The sequence below is a fragment of the Urocampus carinirostris genome, chromosome 3 (genome assembly GCF_059441175.1).
Source record: "Urocampus carinirostris isolate Australia breed hairy pipefish chromosome 3, RoL_Ucar_1.0, whole genome shotgun sequence".
NCBI lineage: Eukaryota > Metazoa > Chordata > Actinopteri > Syngnathiformes > Syngnathidae > Urocampus > Urocampus carinirostris.
This window is the reverse complement of record NC_142351.1, coordinates 23,238,730-23,257,799: the sequence shown is the minus strand read 5'-3', so window position 1 is coordinate 23,257,799 and position 19,070 is coordinate 23,238,730. Positions and strand designations below refer to the sequence as shown.

The following is a 19,070-nucleotide window of genomic DNA, read 5'->3' as shown; positions in this document are numbered from 1 at the left end:
CTTGTTGCTTGTGGGCGGGGCCGAGCCTCGGAGGGGTGATTTATGCATTTTAACTGGTTATACTGGTGCGCGCCCTTTCCCCCCACAAGTGTCAGTTTGTTCGTGGCATTTTATTTCGGCACAGCTCAAAACCAATCGTTAATTAATACAAAGAAAACAATAAACCATTTACACAAAAAACAACTTTACAAGACAATAATATAATACACAGTGGAGGGCCGTCAAGGACTGCAAGGGCTTTTCTGCTGGCCAAAAAATATTTGAATCATGTGATGTCAACTATATTTTGTCCACTTATTAAATAATTCCAAAGGGTCTGTCAGCTTCCTTTCATTATTTTCCCAGGTTGTGCTGCTCCCAATCAGGTGCTTTCATCTTTAAGCATTTAACCAATCAAATTTCCGCCATTACTTGTTGATAGGGCCAGTAATCTGCCCATATATGTCCGCAAAAACTTCTTAAGGGCCTGGGGCATAACACCAGAGTTTGATAAAGATGTTAGTACAGCCAATCAGATTTCGAGTTGGTGAAGAAGAGCCTCGTAGAAGGCCGAGGCGAAAGGAAACATCAGTAAGGGGGCAGTAATGCCTCAATGTGATCACACCAACCACAGTTAAACTTGAGGACAAGTTGCACAAGCAAATATATTATAGTATTGATTTTGTCAACAAACAATGGCTGAAACAGGTCTGACCAATTAACAAGATTTGCGGACTGAGCCCGAAGAAAACCCGGAATTTCATATTTAATTTGTGAAGACTTGCAAGGAGGAGAGGTGATTTTCACGCAATGAGCCAGCAATACGGACTGTGCGAGAAGGAAGGGGCCAAAGCCCACGCGCGGACGTGCGACACATTAAGCCTGTCTTTTGTTTGGTCTACTCATCATTGCAAGGGTTTTTGCTAATTTGAATTCTATACTATTTATATAGGGTCTTCCGCTAATATCATGGCTAATAATCACTCTGATAAACCTAAACTCTTTAACATGTTCTTTTTGAACAAGCACTAACTACCCTACAGATAGATTTAATGATAGTTTGGTTTTATCAAACCATACCACGGTTCTTTCTGCCTACAATACCTGTAGATTTGTACCCAAGCCTAAAATTGCGGTACCATGTCAGTCTTTATGCTATCAGGCTCCTTCAGAGATTCCGACAATTTTTCTCTACTCTGTGGAACTACTGTTCCCCCATCCAGAGTTTATTTGTGTGCGCTCACCTCACTCGAGCAAATGGTGATGAATGCAATGCTTAAGTGCCTTTTTATTGCTTGCTAATACTTTTGCTGTCTGTTGATAGTTTCTGCTTTACATCAGGATGTCAATGTCCTTTCTTCGTTATATTAAAAAAAATGCTGCTCACTAGCCAAGGTCAAACATTGCATATTTTCACAATTGCCCCAAGGCTTGGTGCCGCAGAGGACATGTGAAGAGGAGAAACCTGGGTTTGGGGCTTACAACCGCCCTCCCCGCCCATTTCATAAATGACGCACGGGAGAAACTGAGAGAAATGACTCGCTTGAACCGAGCTGTGAGAAAGATGCGTGTCTGGGAATTGCTTGGCTGGAGGCGACGAAAAAACATCCGATTTTTTTGGGCCAGTGCCTGGCATGGAAGCCTTTACGAGGATTAGAGGCGCGCATGCTCGCACACGGCGGCAAGTGTCTGCACGCAGATGAGCTTTGTGTGTTGAAATCTGCACAAGCCAAATTCCGCATTCCGATCATTGCTGTCTCCATCTTCTGCCTATATTGAACGTGATACATTGGCTGGATTGCAGCCAAGAGTTTACAGTATGTAAATTCACAAGTTATATTAGGGTGGAAAAAAGGTCCTTTAATCCATTAAAGGCCGCTTTGTTCTCTGTAAATTTACATGAGGAGATGATGCAAGCTGACCCTGACGAAATTGAACTAACTTGAATGCTTTAACTTTAATACGCAATTGCTATTCTCAAATTCTCTTGTCTGTCTGTCTGTCTGTCTGTCTGTCTGTATGTCAGTCTGTTACGTTATACATCCATTTTATGCACCACTTATTCTCACCAGGGTCCCGAGGGTGCCATTTTCATGCAGTGGGGACACCCTGAACTGGTTGCCAGTTTTTGGAATGTGGGAGGAAACCGGAGTGCCTTGAGGAAACCCACGTAGGCACAGAGGGAACATGCAAACTCCGCACGGGGAGGCCGGTAGCTGTACTTGAACCCTAGAGCTCCGCACCATTTATATGATATGATGTAATTATTATACAAATAAAGATGGTTAATGTTCGGATAGAAAACGTTGAACATTAAAAGTTTCTCAAAGTGACTTTGAGTCATGATATTAGCTGGATACCTCATGAAAATAGTATTGTATACAATCCAAATGAGCAAAGAACATTGAAGTGATGAGTAGATGCAGACATATATTTGGCAAAAAAAACAAACACTTTTACTTCATGTACATTTCATTAAATTTGCGCCTTTTTCAAGTCTTTGTAAAGTGATTTTGATGAATACTGTACACATAGAAGCTATATAAAAATGCTTATTCAACTACAGAAGAAAGCTATCAGGATTGTGAATTACAAATGGTACAAAGGACGTACAAACAGTTTATAAAATCAAAATCAAACATGCTAAAACAGGCTTAAATATAGTTTGACTTCAATTTCTATGATAAGTATATAGGGTAAGTAAGCATCAATTCCCAACCAACATTGAACCGTTGTTTTCTGAAGACTAAGCGTTCTGAAAGTTTTAGAGGTTTCCCTTTCCACACACACTTGATTCATGAGCAATATGTCTTACTGTCTACATGTGTGTCTTAGTGTAGTGTGTCCTAACATAGTGTTTTTTATGTTCTTATTTTTAAAGACACAGGGGGCTGAGAGAAACGCAATTTCAATTCTGTTTTTGCTGCAGAATTGACAATAAAGCTGACTTTGACTCTGACATCCGGCCCTTTAGGACTGGATTCTGACACATGTGATGAAGGGAAATCCACAACTTCAAAGTTAAATATGATTGCACAACATTGAAAAGCAATTGTAAGCGCCCAAAAATAAAATAATTTATGGAGTGATTTAGATAACATGAAATGTCTGTAATTTGTACCAATTTAAAAAACATATTGACTATACGTCGTTTCGATAGATATGCTAAAGAGGATGAATACTGTTGAGTTTCTAGCGGTATAATTGGAGGTCTGATGTGTCATTTCTTTGTTTAGATTTTGAATATGTCGTCCCCGCAAGAAGGAATGTAATAAAATGTTAAAAGTTTTGCCTAGGCCTACTTCATACAGGCATATGTATTATATCATTGTATTGTAAGTTGTTTTCTGTGCAAAATATGTCTTGTTTCCTGTTAATTAGTGATTGAAGTTGTTTGTTGTTTTTGTCCCTAAAAAAAGCCACAAACTAAGACTGCCGACTGAGTGAGATGATGTTTTGATCTGACGATCGCTTCAATCAATTGAAAAGTGACTCAAAAATAACAAGTCGTTGTCGGCAGGATTCGAACCTGCGCGGGGAGACCCCAATGGATTTCTAGTCCATCGCCTTAACCACTCGGCCACGACAACTTGATGCCAAAATGAAGGGGTTGGCAAAGATAGCAGTCTCAACAGGCCAGGTGGAAGGGTTAAGTTTGCAGTAAATATTTTCTGTAGATCTGGCGTGCCTTAAGCAGTATTTTTATCCATACATACTGGAAAAAATACATTTGTCTGATGAACCGGAAGTAGTTCCTCGATTGTCTTCTTCGCTTTGTAATAGGGACTTTTAGTTTCGGGTGAACGTTTTCAATTTCATTCATGTGGTAAGTCAATGCTCTTCCTACCGACAATTTTTTTTGTCGCTTATGTTGACGCACTAAAACAAAATATATTCTGGCGACAATGCAAGAAAAATGCAGACTGGAACTACTTACTTGGTTATTTAGCTCAGCTACTGCTAATGAGGTCGTTGAAACACGTCCGTCAACAGCTGCAACGAACGACCAACGAATTATAAACAACTATCGCGACTTGTGCCTTAAATTTAATAACTCTTAAAATACACTATTTAATTGAAGCAGGAATTTGAGTATTAGTCTCTACCTAAAACCACTCGGTTTGGTGCTAGCTTTTTACATTTTAAATTAAAGAGGCTTTAAGTTGTTCAGACAATGTTCGCACTCGTCAAATGTTAGTATGTCCTTCTCTACATTTGCCCTCTATGGCGTGTTCATGTTGACAAATAATGTTGTTGCTCATATTATGTAATTACCATGTAAATATGCCAGGACAATTAATGAATAATGAGATTTTTTGTATCCTTGAAACTTACTTCAAATTGTGTATAAGTTGAAAACTACATTGAACCTAACGAGTTCCACAAGTCGCCTTATGTTTCATTGTCCAACATTAATCACTAATGCCATCTAGTGGTAAAAAAATACCTAAACATAAATTCACGACGAAATGTTTGTCAGTTATATCAAATTTAAACTTTACACTGTATTTGTAACTATATAATTAGAGCATTCGCGTATGGTGAGGTTCGTTTATGGTATGGCTAGGGGGATTTGCAAATAAACCAAACTACTTCTTATTCATGCACTGCAGAAAAGACATCAAAATATAGTGGAAGCTAGAGCTCTTGTTGGTGATAGGAATGAGCGGAGAGGTGTTGTAAAAGGATAGTGGGATATTTGGACACGTTCTAAGGGATGGGCAGGGCACCTGTATGATGCGGCAGGGGTAAACCAGTGAAAGCTGTCGGGCCCTGCTGTTGAACAGAAGAGTGTGTTGTGTCACCCTGACCCGAGTGACATGGCCGCTTTCTTGTGTCCCGTTTCATCTGGAGCAGGGGTAGGGAACCTATGGCCTCGGGAGCCATATATGGCTTTTTTCATGAGTACATATGGCTCCGAAATAAAATGTAACTATTGCACATCTCTCTGTGGCGTTCCAGTCAAGTGATTTCATCCCGATTTTGGTCCATATAAAGCCGAAGCAACTTAATGCAGAAGTTTTATAAGAAACCATTTAAACTGATAAAAAAAACAACGCTGGCAAACGACTTCGATTGGGTGAGCAGTACAGGTGGGCGGATCCCTGCACACAGCGCAAGGCACTTCTGTTGCTCTCGCTCTCAGTGCAGTCTAGACCGAAAGTGAATATCACGATATGCTTATCGTTTGCAGTAATTTGTGACATTTTCACAAAAGAACTTTGCATGCACATCGTTTTGATACCGTTATTAAGGACAAATTTAATGGAAAAAAACTGCCTTAACACTCTTAACTGAAGGTGGAAGACAAATTGTAAATGGCATATTTACATTAATTTGGGACACAGGAATTGGCATTATTATCATTTCATACATTTGATTAAATCATCAAATGACACACAGTGAAATAAAATGTGCTGAAGAATTAGCTTTTGTCTAGATTGCGTGTTTGGCAGTTTTTTCAATTTTGTCTGAAAATATATGATGTGGCTTTCTCAATTTATTTTTAAAACATTTTTTGCTTTTATGGCTCTTTGGGTCAAAAAGCTTCCTGACCCCTGATCTGGGGGGACGAAAGCATGACCAACTTAGGTGCCGGGGTGCTTAACTTGTTTGGGTGTTTGGGCAGTTGGGTTGGCCATGGTCCAAAAGGTTTTGTGTGTGTTTTTTACTATTTTCCCCCTTTTATTTCCCTTCTTTGTTATTGTATGTGTTTGTCTTGCTGTCGGTCACCCCTCTTGAGGGATATGACCAAGGTAGGTACATAGATAGATAGCTAGATAGACATCTTATTCATCATTTATTCATCATTCCATCACATCACCCCTATCCTCTAGCACAGGGGTCGGGAACCTTTTTGACTCAAAGAGCCATAAAAGCAAAAAATATTAATTTTATTTTGGGAAAGAGCCACACCATATATTATGAGACAAATTTACAAAATTGCTAAACCCGCACCCCAGACAAAAGCTTAGTCTTCAGCACATTTACTTTTGATGATTTGATAAAAAATATGAAAAGAGAATAATGCCAGAGCCCCTGTCCCAAAATCAACAAACATACCACTTTAAACTTGTCTCTTTCTTGCAATTACTCAAGATCGGTTAAACTCCTTTTGACCCTTTTTTTCATACATATTGGTTTCAAAACCAGATGCAAGCAGTTATTGTGTAAAAACGTCACAACATTCTGCAAATAGGGAGCCTGATGAGCTCACTTTTGGCGCAGATGGCGTAGGGCGAGAGATGGGAGGGAGTGCTTGCGCTTTTTGCATGGCTCCACCCATCCCTCCCACTCACCCAATCAAAAGACTAAGTTCTCTTCCGGTGTTTTGGCGTATTTACAGTGTGTTCTGTGGATTCATCATAAGGTATCTGAACACTGAACACAGATTATATAGTGAACTTTTATATAAAGGATTCTTTAGCGTTGTACAGCCAAAACGAGTTTTTTCCCCCCTTTTTTGTGTGACACCTTGACTGTAAATTGTAGTGAAAAACGTGCCCTATATATACTGTGAAGTAACATTGAGTGCTTAGCTTTGGATTGGATTTGCGTGTACCTGAATAGGATGAACAACTCAAGTTTCGAACAAGATGGAGAAATTTTGCCTGCAATCAAATTTGTCTCTGAGCCATAGATATTCATAGAAAGAGCCATATATGGCTCGCGAGCCATAGGTTCCCGACCCCTGCTCTAGCAACTCTACTGGCTCCCAATCAACCATAGAATCAACTACAAAATCCTTCTCTACACCTACATGGCCATACATAACCTTGTCCCTCCTTACTTCTCCGACCTCTTTCACATTGCCGCGCCATCTCACACCCTCAGATCATCCTCCTGCCTACATCTCACTATACCCGCTGCCCGCCTCAGCTCCATGGGGAGCAGAGCTCTCAGCCGCTCTGCCCCCCAGCTCTGGAACTCATTGCCGCCTGACCTCCGGAATTCCGCCACCCTGTCCACCTTCAAATCCGGACTCAAAACCCACCACTTCAGACATGTCTTTATCTGATCATCTGCCTCACATACTGCTCCCTTTTAAATCTACTGTGTTTTTATTTGGTATTAATTACTTTCTTGTTTGTATTTTTGCCTTATTGTTTTGTACTCTGTGTGCTGCAACATTGGGTGTACTAAAAGGTGCTTTGAAGTATAATGTATTATTATTATTATTATTATTATTTGATAGGCTGAGCAAATCAATCAAAACTTGCGACTCCTGCCAGCTTTCCCCACTGTCGAGAGTTCCTGGCCTGTTATTGATTTGTGGCACCAGTCTATTACTTGATGTTGTCAGCCCAGTTCTTTTTCTGTCTTCATCTCTTCTTGGACTGTGCCCTGAAAAATGATCTTGGCCTGTCCTGATGAAGTGACCATACCATAGCAGTTTTCCTCTGCGCACAGTTGACAACAGTTCTTCATAGGGTCCAATGTGTCTTTTGACACGCGCACTCTTTTGTTTATCACGTGGGCTTTGTAGCTCATGCCTGAAGTATCCTGAAGTATCTTTTGGCATCACATCTCCATGGCCTGGATTTACTTTTCCAACTTTGCTGTGAGAGTCCATGTCTTGCAAGTGTTGAGGAAGATTGAAGTAACCAGCGCTTGCTTGAGTCTGTTCTTTGATTTCACTCCTACTTTCTTGTCCTTCCACATGGGTTTAAGTCTGACAAGTGCAGCTGTGGTTTGAGCTATTCTGACCATCAGCTGTTGACAGCTCCAATATATTTAAATTTGGTGACCGCTTCAAGCTCTTGGTGGTTAATTGGGGCGTTTATGTCCTACCCTAACTTATAATTTCAGTCTAAGCGCCGCTCCTTTTGAATAAAAAGATTCCATAGATAGGTCATCCTCCATCCATAAAAAAATCCATGCAACAATAAAAAAAGAAATCTGGATGGCTTGACCCACTCTACTATCACAAATTCTATTGTTTTTGGCTGAGGTGTGTGCCAGGTCAGAATCCTTAATCTCATTATCACCCTCTGCTATGAAGCATGAGAATTGCGTGCCTCACTCTGTATCTGCAGATGCTTAGTACGGTAATACACTACATACTAATTGTAGTGATATGTTCATAATGTGAAAATTCAGCCATTTTGTAAAAGAATAAACTAATCATGAAGTTATATGATAAATAACCTAAACACCGATTTATACAGACTATATATATATATATATATATATATATATATATATATGAATTCAATTGATTTTACGGGTATTTTTAATTTTATATTTCCATGAGGACAGTACAGCTTCACTTGTCTCACCTGACTGCTGGTCACTGAATTATAGAATCCAGGAAAAGTACAAAGAATAAGAAACCTGTAAAAATAAAGAAATAAAAAACTTCAATGCTGTCAAAATAGAGCTTTTACTTCAACCATTGTTAGAGATTCAAAGCTTTAACGTTTAAAAAGCAAAACAATAATTCTATTGAATATTAAGCTCAAACGTGTGATTAATCTGAGATTTCCTACAGAACATAACTGCCAAATGTAAGTGTCCCAATCCAATACTGATAATTGTCCAACCGAAGCCTAAAAGAAACAATATCCAATTATTTCATATTTAATAAGAAATCTTTGATATTGGCACTCATGTAGACGAATTCCGTTACAATAATTAAGTTGTTAGCTCCCTGATTTAAACAAGCTGGAATTTAGTGTGTGCGCGTGCGTTTATGCTGTACATCATGGGCACTAAATTAGTTTTCTATTATAAAGTTCAAAAGTTTTACTTTCTTTTCGCTGAGATCAAATGTGTACAAATTATTACACTGTCATGCTTTTATCATGAAGGTAAAATAGCAAGCAACAGAATGTTGAGAGTTTTCTTGTGTTTCAGAGTTTTCAGGCGAGTTAGCAAAGCGCGATATGGCCGGTCCGGAGCTCCTGCTAGACTCTAGCATCCGCTTGTGGGTGGTTCTGCCAATTGTTTTTATCACTTTCTTGGTGGGCATCATCCGACATTACGTCACACAATTGCTGCACAGCGACAAAAAGGTGGACCTGGAGCAGCTTTCAGACAGGTCAGATAAGACGGGATGTAAACAGCATCTCGAATGTCCCTCACAAGTTGTGTTTAACAAAGTTCAAAAAGCAAAAATGTATGTTTGTCTCCTTCCTCAGTCAGGTGCTCCTGCGCAGTCGCATCCTCAGAGAAAATGGCAAATACATCCCCAGACAGGTGAACTTGTGCTCGTATTATCACAATTCCTTCCCAATGTTTCTGACCTGACGTGTAGACAAAAGCTTAGCATTTAGAAAAAAAAGGTATAGTAATAGTCCTTAAATGAGCAAAATTGACCTTTTAACAAAAACATTTTCTCAATAAGAAAAATGATACCTCAATTGAGTAAAACATGTTGCCGGGAGAAGAAAACTGTACACTGAAAGAGTTCATTTCAATAAAAACACGATTTCTTGCAGAAAAAAAAATCTATTATGAAAAAATAACATTACCCTTCCAATAATCAAAACTGGCAAAGTAACGTTTTACTTTGTAGGACTATTTTTATTATTTACCACTTTTTCTGAATGTTTAGTTTTTGAATTGTATAGTTAAAGGGACAGTGTGTTGTTTAAAGAGAGGGAGAGAGACTGTATAAGACAGATGGACAGAGAGACGGACCCTTAAAGAAAAAGGAGAGCACAAGGACTTCTGATTAATTTGACTTTTGTACTCACATATTGTATCTGGTTCTTTATCTTCCCCATTATGACTATTTACCTATGAAGGATTCATTATTTTCTTACTAGCAAAATGGCTCAGCTTTGCCAGGCCTATAGAAGATTGGTTTCTGCTGCATGGAGGGGTCGGGAGCTACAGTGCCCAATTTGCCTGCCAGAGGCCATTACAGACCCCACAAAAGCAGATGTTAATCGATTTTGTTTGTATTTGTTGGGGGTGCCTTGACACAAATCTTGCTAAAGACACTAGCGGCGTTTTAAAGTACAACTGTGTACATTTCCACAAAAACCTGCTCAGCCATTTCTGAGCACATACACATTTATAAAGTAGTTTTAGATTTAGTTTGAGTTTGTTCTTCATAGTTATTTTATTATCTTTGGATCTCATATTTTGTAAAAAATAAATTTCATAATCTATGAATAGAAATGTTTGTTGCGATACGGACCCACTTAGCTTGGGACCCAACACTGGTGTCTCCCGAGTAAATTGAGACCCCAGCTTGAAGGTCTACAATTGGTTCTACTGTGTCTTTATGGAAAGCAATTAATCCAACCAAGTGTGTGTGCATGCATTTGTGTGCAGTCATTCACAATGAGGAAGCACTACTTCAACAATGCCGAAACGGGCTTCTTCAAGAACGTCAAGAGGAAGGTGGTTCCCAAAAACCCCATGACAGGTCTGCCCTAAATCTTAACAACATGCACAGAAGAAATGATTTGCACCGTCTTCCCAACATGCCTTTTTAAATAGAAACCATTTACGAGTGCATCGAATCTAATATCTAATGACACAGACCGTTGCTCCTTGCAGACACAAGTATGCTGACGGACATGATGAAAGGAAACTTGACCAACGTGCTTCCCATGATCTTAATCGGCGGCTGGATCAACTGGGCCTTCTCCGGATTCGTCATAAGTAAGCGTTTCCTCCATTTCAAACCAGCCACCCGGGCTTGATCCTTTTCCTCCATTCAGCCAAGGTCCCGTTCCCGCTGACACTGAGATTCAAGCCCATGCTGCAGCGCGGCATTGACCTGCTCACTCTGGATGCCTCCTGGTTTGTATACTGAGTGCTAAAAACAGAGATGCTCAATACTTTGGAATATTTGATGAATTGACTCGTGTGCAGGGTGAGCTCGGCATCCTGGTACTTCCTCAACGTGTTTGGCCTGAGGAGCATGTACAACCTCATTTTGGGACAAGACAATGGTGAGACACCACTAGTGATGGCTGCATTACTGAAAAATAGTCATTAGTCACAAGTTTCTTCATTTACTAAACCTCTGTTAACCCCTACATTACTGACCCATTCCTTTAAATAAGCTCATTCCTTTAAATAATCTAGTTACAAATTCCTGTACAAGCTTGCATAGAAGTCAATGCCTTCAAACTGTTTTAAAATGGCCACATAGCATAACAGAAGAAAACATGTACACCAACCTGTGGAAGGGGTAAAGCCTTCAGATTTCTCAGTTTGTAGAGTCTTTAAAAAGCTCTATGAAAGTTTTTTTTTCTCCATTTCTGGGTACTTCCCAAAAGGTTCTTTTTATCTCCAGGCATGGTGTATCGCAAAAATAATTTTACAAAAAGACCAAAATTCAGCACACTTTAAACCACAAATTTTTGTTCAAGTTTGCCCCATTGATTTCCTGTTAGTTTCCTCCTGTATAAGCCACACTTCTCTCCCCACACGCTACATACCAATTTCTGATGGTGACACATAACTAAACATGCGCTTATAAGGTAAACTCCTAATTTGAGTTTTATTTTGTAGTTGTAAATTCGGCTCGAATGAGGTTATATACAGGGTTCCTCCGAGGTCTCCAAAAAAGTCTTTACATTAGAGAACAGCCATTCAAAGCCTCGAAAAGGTCTTTTGATTTACCCTGGGCCCCCGTATTTGGCGCCCTCCTTTTGACGGCGGCGGCTCGCCTCCGTCCCAACCTTGATGCAGGCCGCCCTTACAAACCGAAACCACATCTGTCGGGTACGTGATGCCTTCCCCGCTCCTTCGGCACTGGGCTTTAAAGTCCAGGCCGTTGCAGTCGGGCGGTGTCATGCCTTGGCATCTGTCACAGCTCACCGCCTGCCTTCCGCATCTGATTAGTCTTAAATTTTAATCGGATGTCGTTTTGAAATCAGTGTTAATGTGAATGGAAAAATCCTGGGGGAACCCTGATATATAATAAAGAGAATATCTTCATGAGGAAAAATTCTTTGTTGGCGTACTCTGAGCCTGTGCCACCATAACTGTATTTAGTTGCAGCATGTCCCACCTTCAGAGTGTCTTGCTGTCGTATTTGGGGTTGCATGCGACAACGCGAGTAATGCAGGAGTATGCGGAAACTGCATTTAATAAGCGTAATAACACTGTAACAACCTGTAGTACCGACAATCCAGTTACAAAATGCGACCATACTCGGTCCTTTGTAACACGTTAGTCCCAATACCGGTCACCAACCAAGTTATGAATTAAGCACACCTGAACTCGTGTGAAAACTCGCCTCGCAGCTGCCGACCAGTCCCGTGTCATGCAGGACCAGATGACGGGCGCCGCCATGGCCATGCCCCCGGACCCCAACAAGGCTTTTAAGGTGCTAGTTTTGCCTTTTTTCCCCCCATTATGGACATCTTCGTAGCAGTTTTGCTCATCGGTCGATTGAACTTGCAGAGCGAGTGGGAGGCGCTGGAGATTGTGGAGCACAAGTGGGCACTGGAGAACGTAGAAGAGGAGCTCATGGCCAAAGAACTCAACTTTGCTGGCATCTTCAGCAAGGACATGAGGTCTGCTGCCTTCTAGAAGGCGCCACGTGAGAGAGGACTGTGCAAAGCGTTGACACGAGCATGCTGGCTTTTTTTTATATTCGAAACTCTCGTGATGCATTTGATCTTTTAGTAAAGAGGAATTAAAAACATGATCTGTTTAGCATAATGTAAATTGTAATCTGGCTATTTCCAGCCTAAATCTCCACCCTGTTTTTTGCCTTAAACCCTCAGATGTCAAATGAACCAAATTAGAGAAATCTATTCCATTTGTTAATCCTTAATCTATGAACAAATGTTTTGAATGTTCCCAAGGCATTTTGCACAATGAAAATAAACAAGGTGACGGCAATGACATGAGTGTCCTTTTTATTTCAAAAGTCTTATAAAATCTCATCCTATTTGACAAAACAGGAAGACCAGAGAAAGCCCGACCAATTTCCATAAAAAGCTCTGTTACAAAAATACTGTACAGCACAAGGGCTGTCAAACATTTCGAAGGAGAATGAAGAAGCAACTCCAAGGCATCACCAGCTCTCGTGACGCCCAATAAATAGCACAAGCAAAATATACAAAAGGGGAAAAAAATCGAGTTATGTACAAATAGGAAATCATGATTGAGAACATTAGGCATTACATTTGGTTAAGACTCCAATTCGGAAAATTCCATCACTCAGATTAGTCTTTGAACTCATTCAGGTGCTTTTCTTTTTATATTTTTAGGTTCAGATTTAATGACAGAAGAACCGTAGAACTTAAAGGGAAATCAATCTGTATGTCATTACTAAATTGAGAAAGAGGGCGGATGAGGAACTGGACTGTTTCAAAAGATTGGCTAGTCTTATTGGTTCCGTTTTTCAAATTTGTACATCATCAAGTCAATTTAATACTATGGAATTAAGTCAATCTGAGTTCACATAGGTTTCATCCAAACAAAATACTGTTGTATCGTCTAATGCCAATCTATTCATTTTCTTGACCAAATCAGATAGCCGATAAAATAACCCATATAGTTCTTATGAGCCTATCAAAGTGTTCTATCACATATTGGGAGGTGTGCAATTTTCACGAAATCCCCTTTAAAAATAAATGGAGAATTTCCCGTGCTAAGCCCAACTACGGATCAGCCCATCTCCATGGTGAGTTCGGAAAAGGCGGACGCACACGTGGGAGAGAGAGCGGCGGTGACGTCGGCCTCGGGGGTTTGCGTGGAGGCCGTTGAGCTGGAAGAGGATGCTGTGTTGGTGGCCGAGCTCAGCGGGGAAGCGGCCACACTCGCTTTTCTCATCTTGTCTTGCCGGTGGTAAAAGAGCACGTAGGCTGCGTTGGTCTGGTAATTGCAAAACAACACAAAATAGGACGGTCTAAATGTGAAAAATGACTTCAAGACACCCATAACCACGAATTGGCCAGAAATTCGAACGTGCGCTTAGTAATCCAGTGTGCCTTACACGCGGACAAAATTGGACATGCGTGACTGGGTGGCAACAGAGATGGAACGGGATAGCAATGGTAGGAGCGCCAAATCCTAACCACCATGCCGCCAGGGACATGATGGTTGTTCACAATTGCATAACATTGAATGTGACGGAAATCAAACACAGATCACGGCAGGGAAAGCGCCAGGTTTCATCCACTAGACCAGTGATTTTCAACCACTGTGCCGCGACGCACTAGTGTGCCGTGAGAGATCTTCCAATGTCACCTTTTAAAATTTTATGAATCATTTGCTGCAAATAGTATGTCAAGTGTCAGTGCTGTAAAAACAGGGGGTATTATAAATTATATTGTCCTTAAACATACTGTTCAGTGTCACTTTATAACATTTTGTCAGTGGTGTGCCGCAAAATTTTTCCAATGTAAAAACGTGCCTTGGCTCAAAAAAGAATGAAAAACACTGTACTAGACCACACAAAAAGGCATTATGTCTTATCTCATTGTCATTCTATTTTTAGTCACGATAGCACATGTTAAAATAAAGAGAATGTTTCACTTTTTTTTTTTTAGCTCAAATTAAGCATTGTGAGTGACCGTTTTGACCAAATGATTTCCAGCAATTGCATTCTCTCCATTCGGTTCGGATCGACTGAATTACTTCCCACAATGTTTTTCTCAAAATTCATTCAGAACCTTGTGCGCTTTGTAAAGACTTTGAGAGTAAGCTGTACCACAGGCCAGTTTTATGTCTGAAAACTATTGCAGCCCGACCCAATAGTGACCTCAACAATTAATATAGCCAACTGAGCGCTAAGCCACGTCCACCGTAGTTACGGTATCCATGTCTCACACGCGGACTAAACAGGGTGGCTGAAACAACAGCGGGTGACTCTTTAGTTGCTTATCCAGATATCATAGTCGTATCGTTTTTTTCCTTATTATGCAACTTAACCCCAAAGACAGTAGAAAAGGGTATCCATTATTATATGCAAAGTTATATTCACAGCACCAAGGTGTCCAAAGACGCATATAACCTTGTAATGTTGGCAATCTATGAGGAAGTCGTCAGCCCCGTACCAGTTTCACATAGAAATGTATTCGGTTTTGTTTAATGTTGGATGATTTAGGGAGGCAGGAAAATGGATTAATTGGTTTACAGTTATTTCTTATGGGTAACATTTGTTCCAGACACGAGCAATTGTAGATGTGAGATTGATCCAGGAACGAATAAATCTTGTATGCAGAGAGGCCAGTGAATATGGATAATCCATTGTTGGTGCCAGCTGCTAAATCGTCACTCCCAAAAAAAAAAAGCTCTATGGAGTACAGGCAAACTAACATCTATTCAGTTGGGCAACTGTTGAACCTAGTTGTGCCCACTAATTCGCGCCTCTTGGGTTTCCACACCTGTCAGCAGCTAGTGGAAACCAGTACCTAAATCCTGTGTTGAGATATGGTGCGTAGACATGCTAAATGGTACTCACCATGATCTGCTCCTCCGTGGCGTACGTCACTTTGCTGTCATCAAAGTAGTACCACTGTCCGTTGTCCTTGTTTCGTGCATAGCTGGTGTCTGCATGTGACCAAATTCAAACAAAAATCACATGCATGTAACTTATGAGTGGAAAAAAACGCAACGTCGTACAGTGTCCATCGCGGAGTCCGCCGTAGTGGTTGGAAACGGCGATGAGGTCGTAGCGGCTCGGCGGCTCCCCGTTGGACAACTTCTTCCTCAGAAGGCAACCGGTGAAGTCCAGATTCCTGCACCATGCAAATTGGTGTCATTCCTCATGTTTTGGGATTTTGCAACCTTTTTTTCTTATGTGCACCTGAGGGGGAAGTCGACAATAGTGTCCAGCTTCTCTCTGGTGAATTTAGTATAAGAGAACCTCTTGAGGTGGATGATGAGGACCTCTGGCAAAGACCAGAGATCCAGTTTCTTTGTGGCCAGCTGGTGTTTCTTACAGACGGGACAGTACCTGAGAACACACGTACGTTGGAGAAAGTAAGCTTGTGTTTTAGTATGCACATTTATGTGATTGTGTGTGTGTCTACCATGGGTTCTCCTCCTCCAGTGTTTCTACAGTGGTGAAGAGTTGGATGCACTCTTGCAGCTGCACGGTGGTCTGCTCCACAGGAACGTCCATACTGCTGTGCTTCACGTATATCTGCAACACAAACAAAGCAGAAAAAAAACAGCCAATAAGAAGGCGAAACAGTGAGGGACAGATGTACTGTATTCAAGATTTTTTTTAGATTTCACAACAACCAAAACCTCAGAACTTTAATTTGTTAAAACATTGCCTTTCCATTTTTTCCAATATCCATAGCGATAGGGAGAATACCACTGCTTTAAAAACAAAAAGCGTTTTTTTTTTGGCTTCATTTTGCGACAACATGATTCAAAAACTATTTTAAGCCTGCCTAACATGCAACAGTCCTTGGTTTGAAACCGTGTGGATATATTTGTTGGCCTGGAGAGGGTTGGGAACCACCAGATTGTACTTTCCCAAGACACCACACGAAGTGGTGCCCCCACAAACCTCGTGGTTAAGGGATACCACAGAGAGAATCAGTTATGTTTTAACTTTGTATTATAACACACGAAAAATAACATTATATGTGGGTGAACATCTTGACCAAATTGTGAATGCTCTGTTCTTTAACATCAAAAATATGTTACAAGGGTTTCTTAGGGTATTTGTAAGAATCAGTTTTTAAGAAAATATATTTAGAAATAATTATAAAGGTGTAATTATTTTTTCTTTCTTATTTATTATTTTAGTCTACACGGTATGGACAAATTAAAACGGCAATTTTGGCAATAAAAACACAAATAACTGCAAGGATAGACTATTGCAAAGCATGAACACGGCCCAAAAGATCACCGGCTGACTTCTGCCCAGTCTGGAAATTGCCAGCTCTCATTACTTTAGCGGAGCTAAAACACATCCTGAGAGACTCTTTACACCCCAGCCAACTTTTTCAAACTGTTACCACCGTGCCTTTGGTTAAGATTACACAAGGCCCGAACAAAAAGAATGAGAAATATCTTCAATGCCTTCATTACATCCATTTTTTACAATGAATGGGACGCCAGTAGCTCAGGAGGTAGTCTTGGAACCAAAGAGGTTGCAGGTTCCATTCCTGGCTCTGGCAAGACATTAAACCCCTAGTGCCCCCGATAAGCAGGTAGGCACCTTGCATGGCTGATTCCGCTATCGGTGTGTGTGTGTGTGTCCGCTATCGGTGTGTGTGTGTGTGTGTGTGTGTGTGAGAAGGGGTAAGTGTGAAGTAAATGGTAAATGGTCTAACATTGTAAAGCATGTTGGGAGGTCTTCTGACTGGTTAAAGTGCTATAGAAATGCAGTCCATTTATCAATCTTTCACAGAGCTATTAACACACTAAACTACAAGCACACAGGACACGTGGAACAAGTTTTAGTGCAATATCCTGGTTGTGTATAGTTTTTATTTATGATAATAATACTTTATATTAGAGGTGAATCCTATATACATTTTTCTATTTATCACCCATTATATTTGTATATTTTGTGCAACTCTGTTTTTATTTGTAGCAACAAATTGATAAAGAAGGGGATTCTGATAATAACACAACAATAATCACTGTGTCATAACTGACCTCAGCCTCGTTTTCATTGTAGAATCTCTTCTTTATTTCCGTGTCCCAGTCCAGAGCCAAGTACGGCTGCGCTGCTCATACCCGACAACAAAATGGAGCAAATTTAGCAAACTGCAAAAGTGTGTGCATTCGTGTGTGCAAACTCACAGCTGAACATCATGTCAGGGCCAGCCTCCCGCTCAAGACCGTTGCAATTGACGGCCTGGATGTCAAACAGACGCTTCCTCTTCCTTCGGCCCGTCTTCGACTTGCCCGCGTGCTCATTGGCCGGCGGGCTGGGAGAGCATGCCTCCTCCTGCTTGCCCTCGTCCTCAGTAGCATCGTTGTCCTCCACATCTGCGGCCTCCTCTTCCACGTCCTCCTCTTCGTTCTCGCCCTCGCCCGCTTCGACCCGGCTCACTTCGCCACGAGCGTGAAAGTGGTCGTCGCTGGGGCCGGTATCGCCACTGCACGGGGGCTTGGAGGGGCCGGCGCATACGCTCTGGACGTCGCCCTCCTCTGGAGGAGGGGCCCGCAAGTGGCCCTCGGCCGGGGCCACGGGGTCCTGCGGGCGGATGTTCACCGGCCCGTCGGCGCAACACGCCTCCGACTGAGATGACCCCGCTCGCTCCACGTCTTCCTGCTCGTCGTCTGAGCGTCCAATTGGGACACGCACAAGAAAATGATGTCATAAAGCTACCTTTGGGGTCATATGATAATACACCATGTACTGAGTAGGGCTGCAATAATTTGTTGACAAAATCTGATAATAGGAATGTCGTACTCCCGTTTTTTTGCGAGAGTTACTTTCCAAAAAGGTCCTGAGATAGTTAAAATCTATGAATTAGAAACCTTTATTTATGAAATACTCATAAATTGAAACCAAAGAAAAGGCTCAAATATTAGTTTCATAGATACAAGTACTGTGCTTTATACACATTTTTTAAATTAAAAACGTCTGTACTGTCAAATTATCACCCATTTATTGCTCAACTGTATTACGGGAACGATGCACTTTTGCTTCAATGATACTTAGTCACTATCATGTGGATGTTACAGACAACTGCATTTATTTTCTGGTCAGCAACCCAAAATATTGAAATATCAATATTGGACCAAAAAAAAAAAACAGTTTGTTTGGAGCTGCAGAAAAATAAAAGCCTTATATAAGATTTATAAGAAAGATAACACATATTGTATCTGTCTATATTCATTGGAAAACATTAGGAATGGGTCTTGTTGGCCTTTTTGCGCTTGCTATGTTAAAAATGATAGGAGCGATCAGTACAAAGACAAATTCAGCGGCCATTTAAAGACGTTACAACCCAATCACGGTCATGTGCGGTCCCTTCAAGATTTCTTCATTTTTGTCATTTTCCTCATGCTGAGGTTTTGAATTTTTCCTTGTCTGCATGTAGGTTTTAGATCAGGGGATGGCATAACAATAGTCTGTAGTCTGTAATAGTCTGTAGTTTGTCCATCCCTTTGAGACTTCTCGTGACGAAGGGCTTAACAAATAAACATGGCCGACAGACAGTTAAACAAAACTGAGTCTGACTCATCTTGGT

General features: G+C 40.9%; 2 protein-coding genes and 1 non-coding gene across 6 annotated transcripts in view; 1 reads left to right on the top strand and 2 right to left on the bottom strand.

The window, feature by feature from the left end:
• Positions 1 to 3,487: 3,487 nt before the first annotated feature.
• On the bottom strand, positions 3,488 to 3,569 carry trnas-aga (transfer RNA serine (anticodon AGA)). The gene has a single exon. It is a non-coding gene; the product is annotated as a tRNA-Ser (tRNA).
• A 69-nt stretch (positions 3,570 to 3,638) lies between these two features.
• On the top strand, positions 3,639 to 12,798 carry LOC148369208 (ER membrane protein complex subunit 3). Of its 3 annotated transcripts, none has more exons than XM_088331143.1 (9): positions 3,639 to 3,805; positions 8,836 to 9,019; positions 9,120 to 9,177; positions 10,264 to 10,357; positions 10,492 to 10,596; positions 10,656 to 10,737; positions 10,810 to 10,889; positions 12,192 to 12,274; positions 12,352 to 12,798. In XM_088331143.1, the coding sequence occupies exons 2-9, from the start codon at positions 8,865 to 8,867 to the stop codon at positions 12,478 to 12,480; spliced, it is 786 nt and encodes a 261-aa protein (XP_088187269.1). In that variant the 5' UTR covers positions 3,639 to 3,805; positions 8,836 to 8,864; the 3' UTR covers positions 12,481 to 12,798. The 3 variants fall into 3 exon arrangements, with proteins under 3 accessions (XP_088187269.1, XP_088187271.1, XP_088187270.1); XM_088331145.1 differs by having other exon boundaries at positions 12,218 to 12,274; positions 12,352 to 12,497; XM_088331144.1 differs by lacking the exon at positions 3,639 to 3,805 and adding an exon at positions 4,437 to 5,735.
• The window catches only part of usp11 (ubiquitin specific peptidase 11), a 26,860-nt gene continuing 20,576 nt past the window's right edge, over positions 12,787 to 19,070 (bottom strand). Inside the window, exons 15-21 of one of the 2 annotated variants that reach the window (XM_088331141.1) lie at positions 17,671 to 18,164; positions 17,524 to 17,594; positions 15,936 to 16,048; positions 15,710 to 15,859; positions 15,526 to 15,641; positions 15,365 to 15,453; positions 12,787 to 13,773 (exon numbers count right to left, since the gene is read on the bottom strand). In XM_088331141.1, the coding sequence (XP_088187267.1) occupies positions 13,567 to 13,773; positions 15,365 to 15,453; positions 15,526 to 15,641; positions 15,710 to 15,859; positions 15,936 to 16,048; positions 17,524 to 17,594; positions 17,671 to 18,164 (1,240 nt within the window). In that variant the 3' untranslated portion in view covers positions 12,787 to 13,566. The remainder of the gene's footprint in view (positions 13,774 to 15,364; positions 15,454 to 15,525; positions 15,642 to 15,709; positions 15,860 to 15,935; positions 16,049 to 17,523; positions 17,595 to 17,670; positions 18,165 to 19,070) is intronic. The other variant, XM_088331142.1, reaches the window with a different exon arrangement.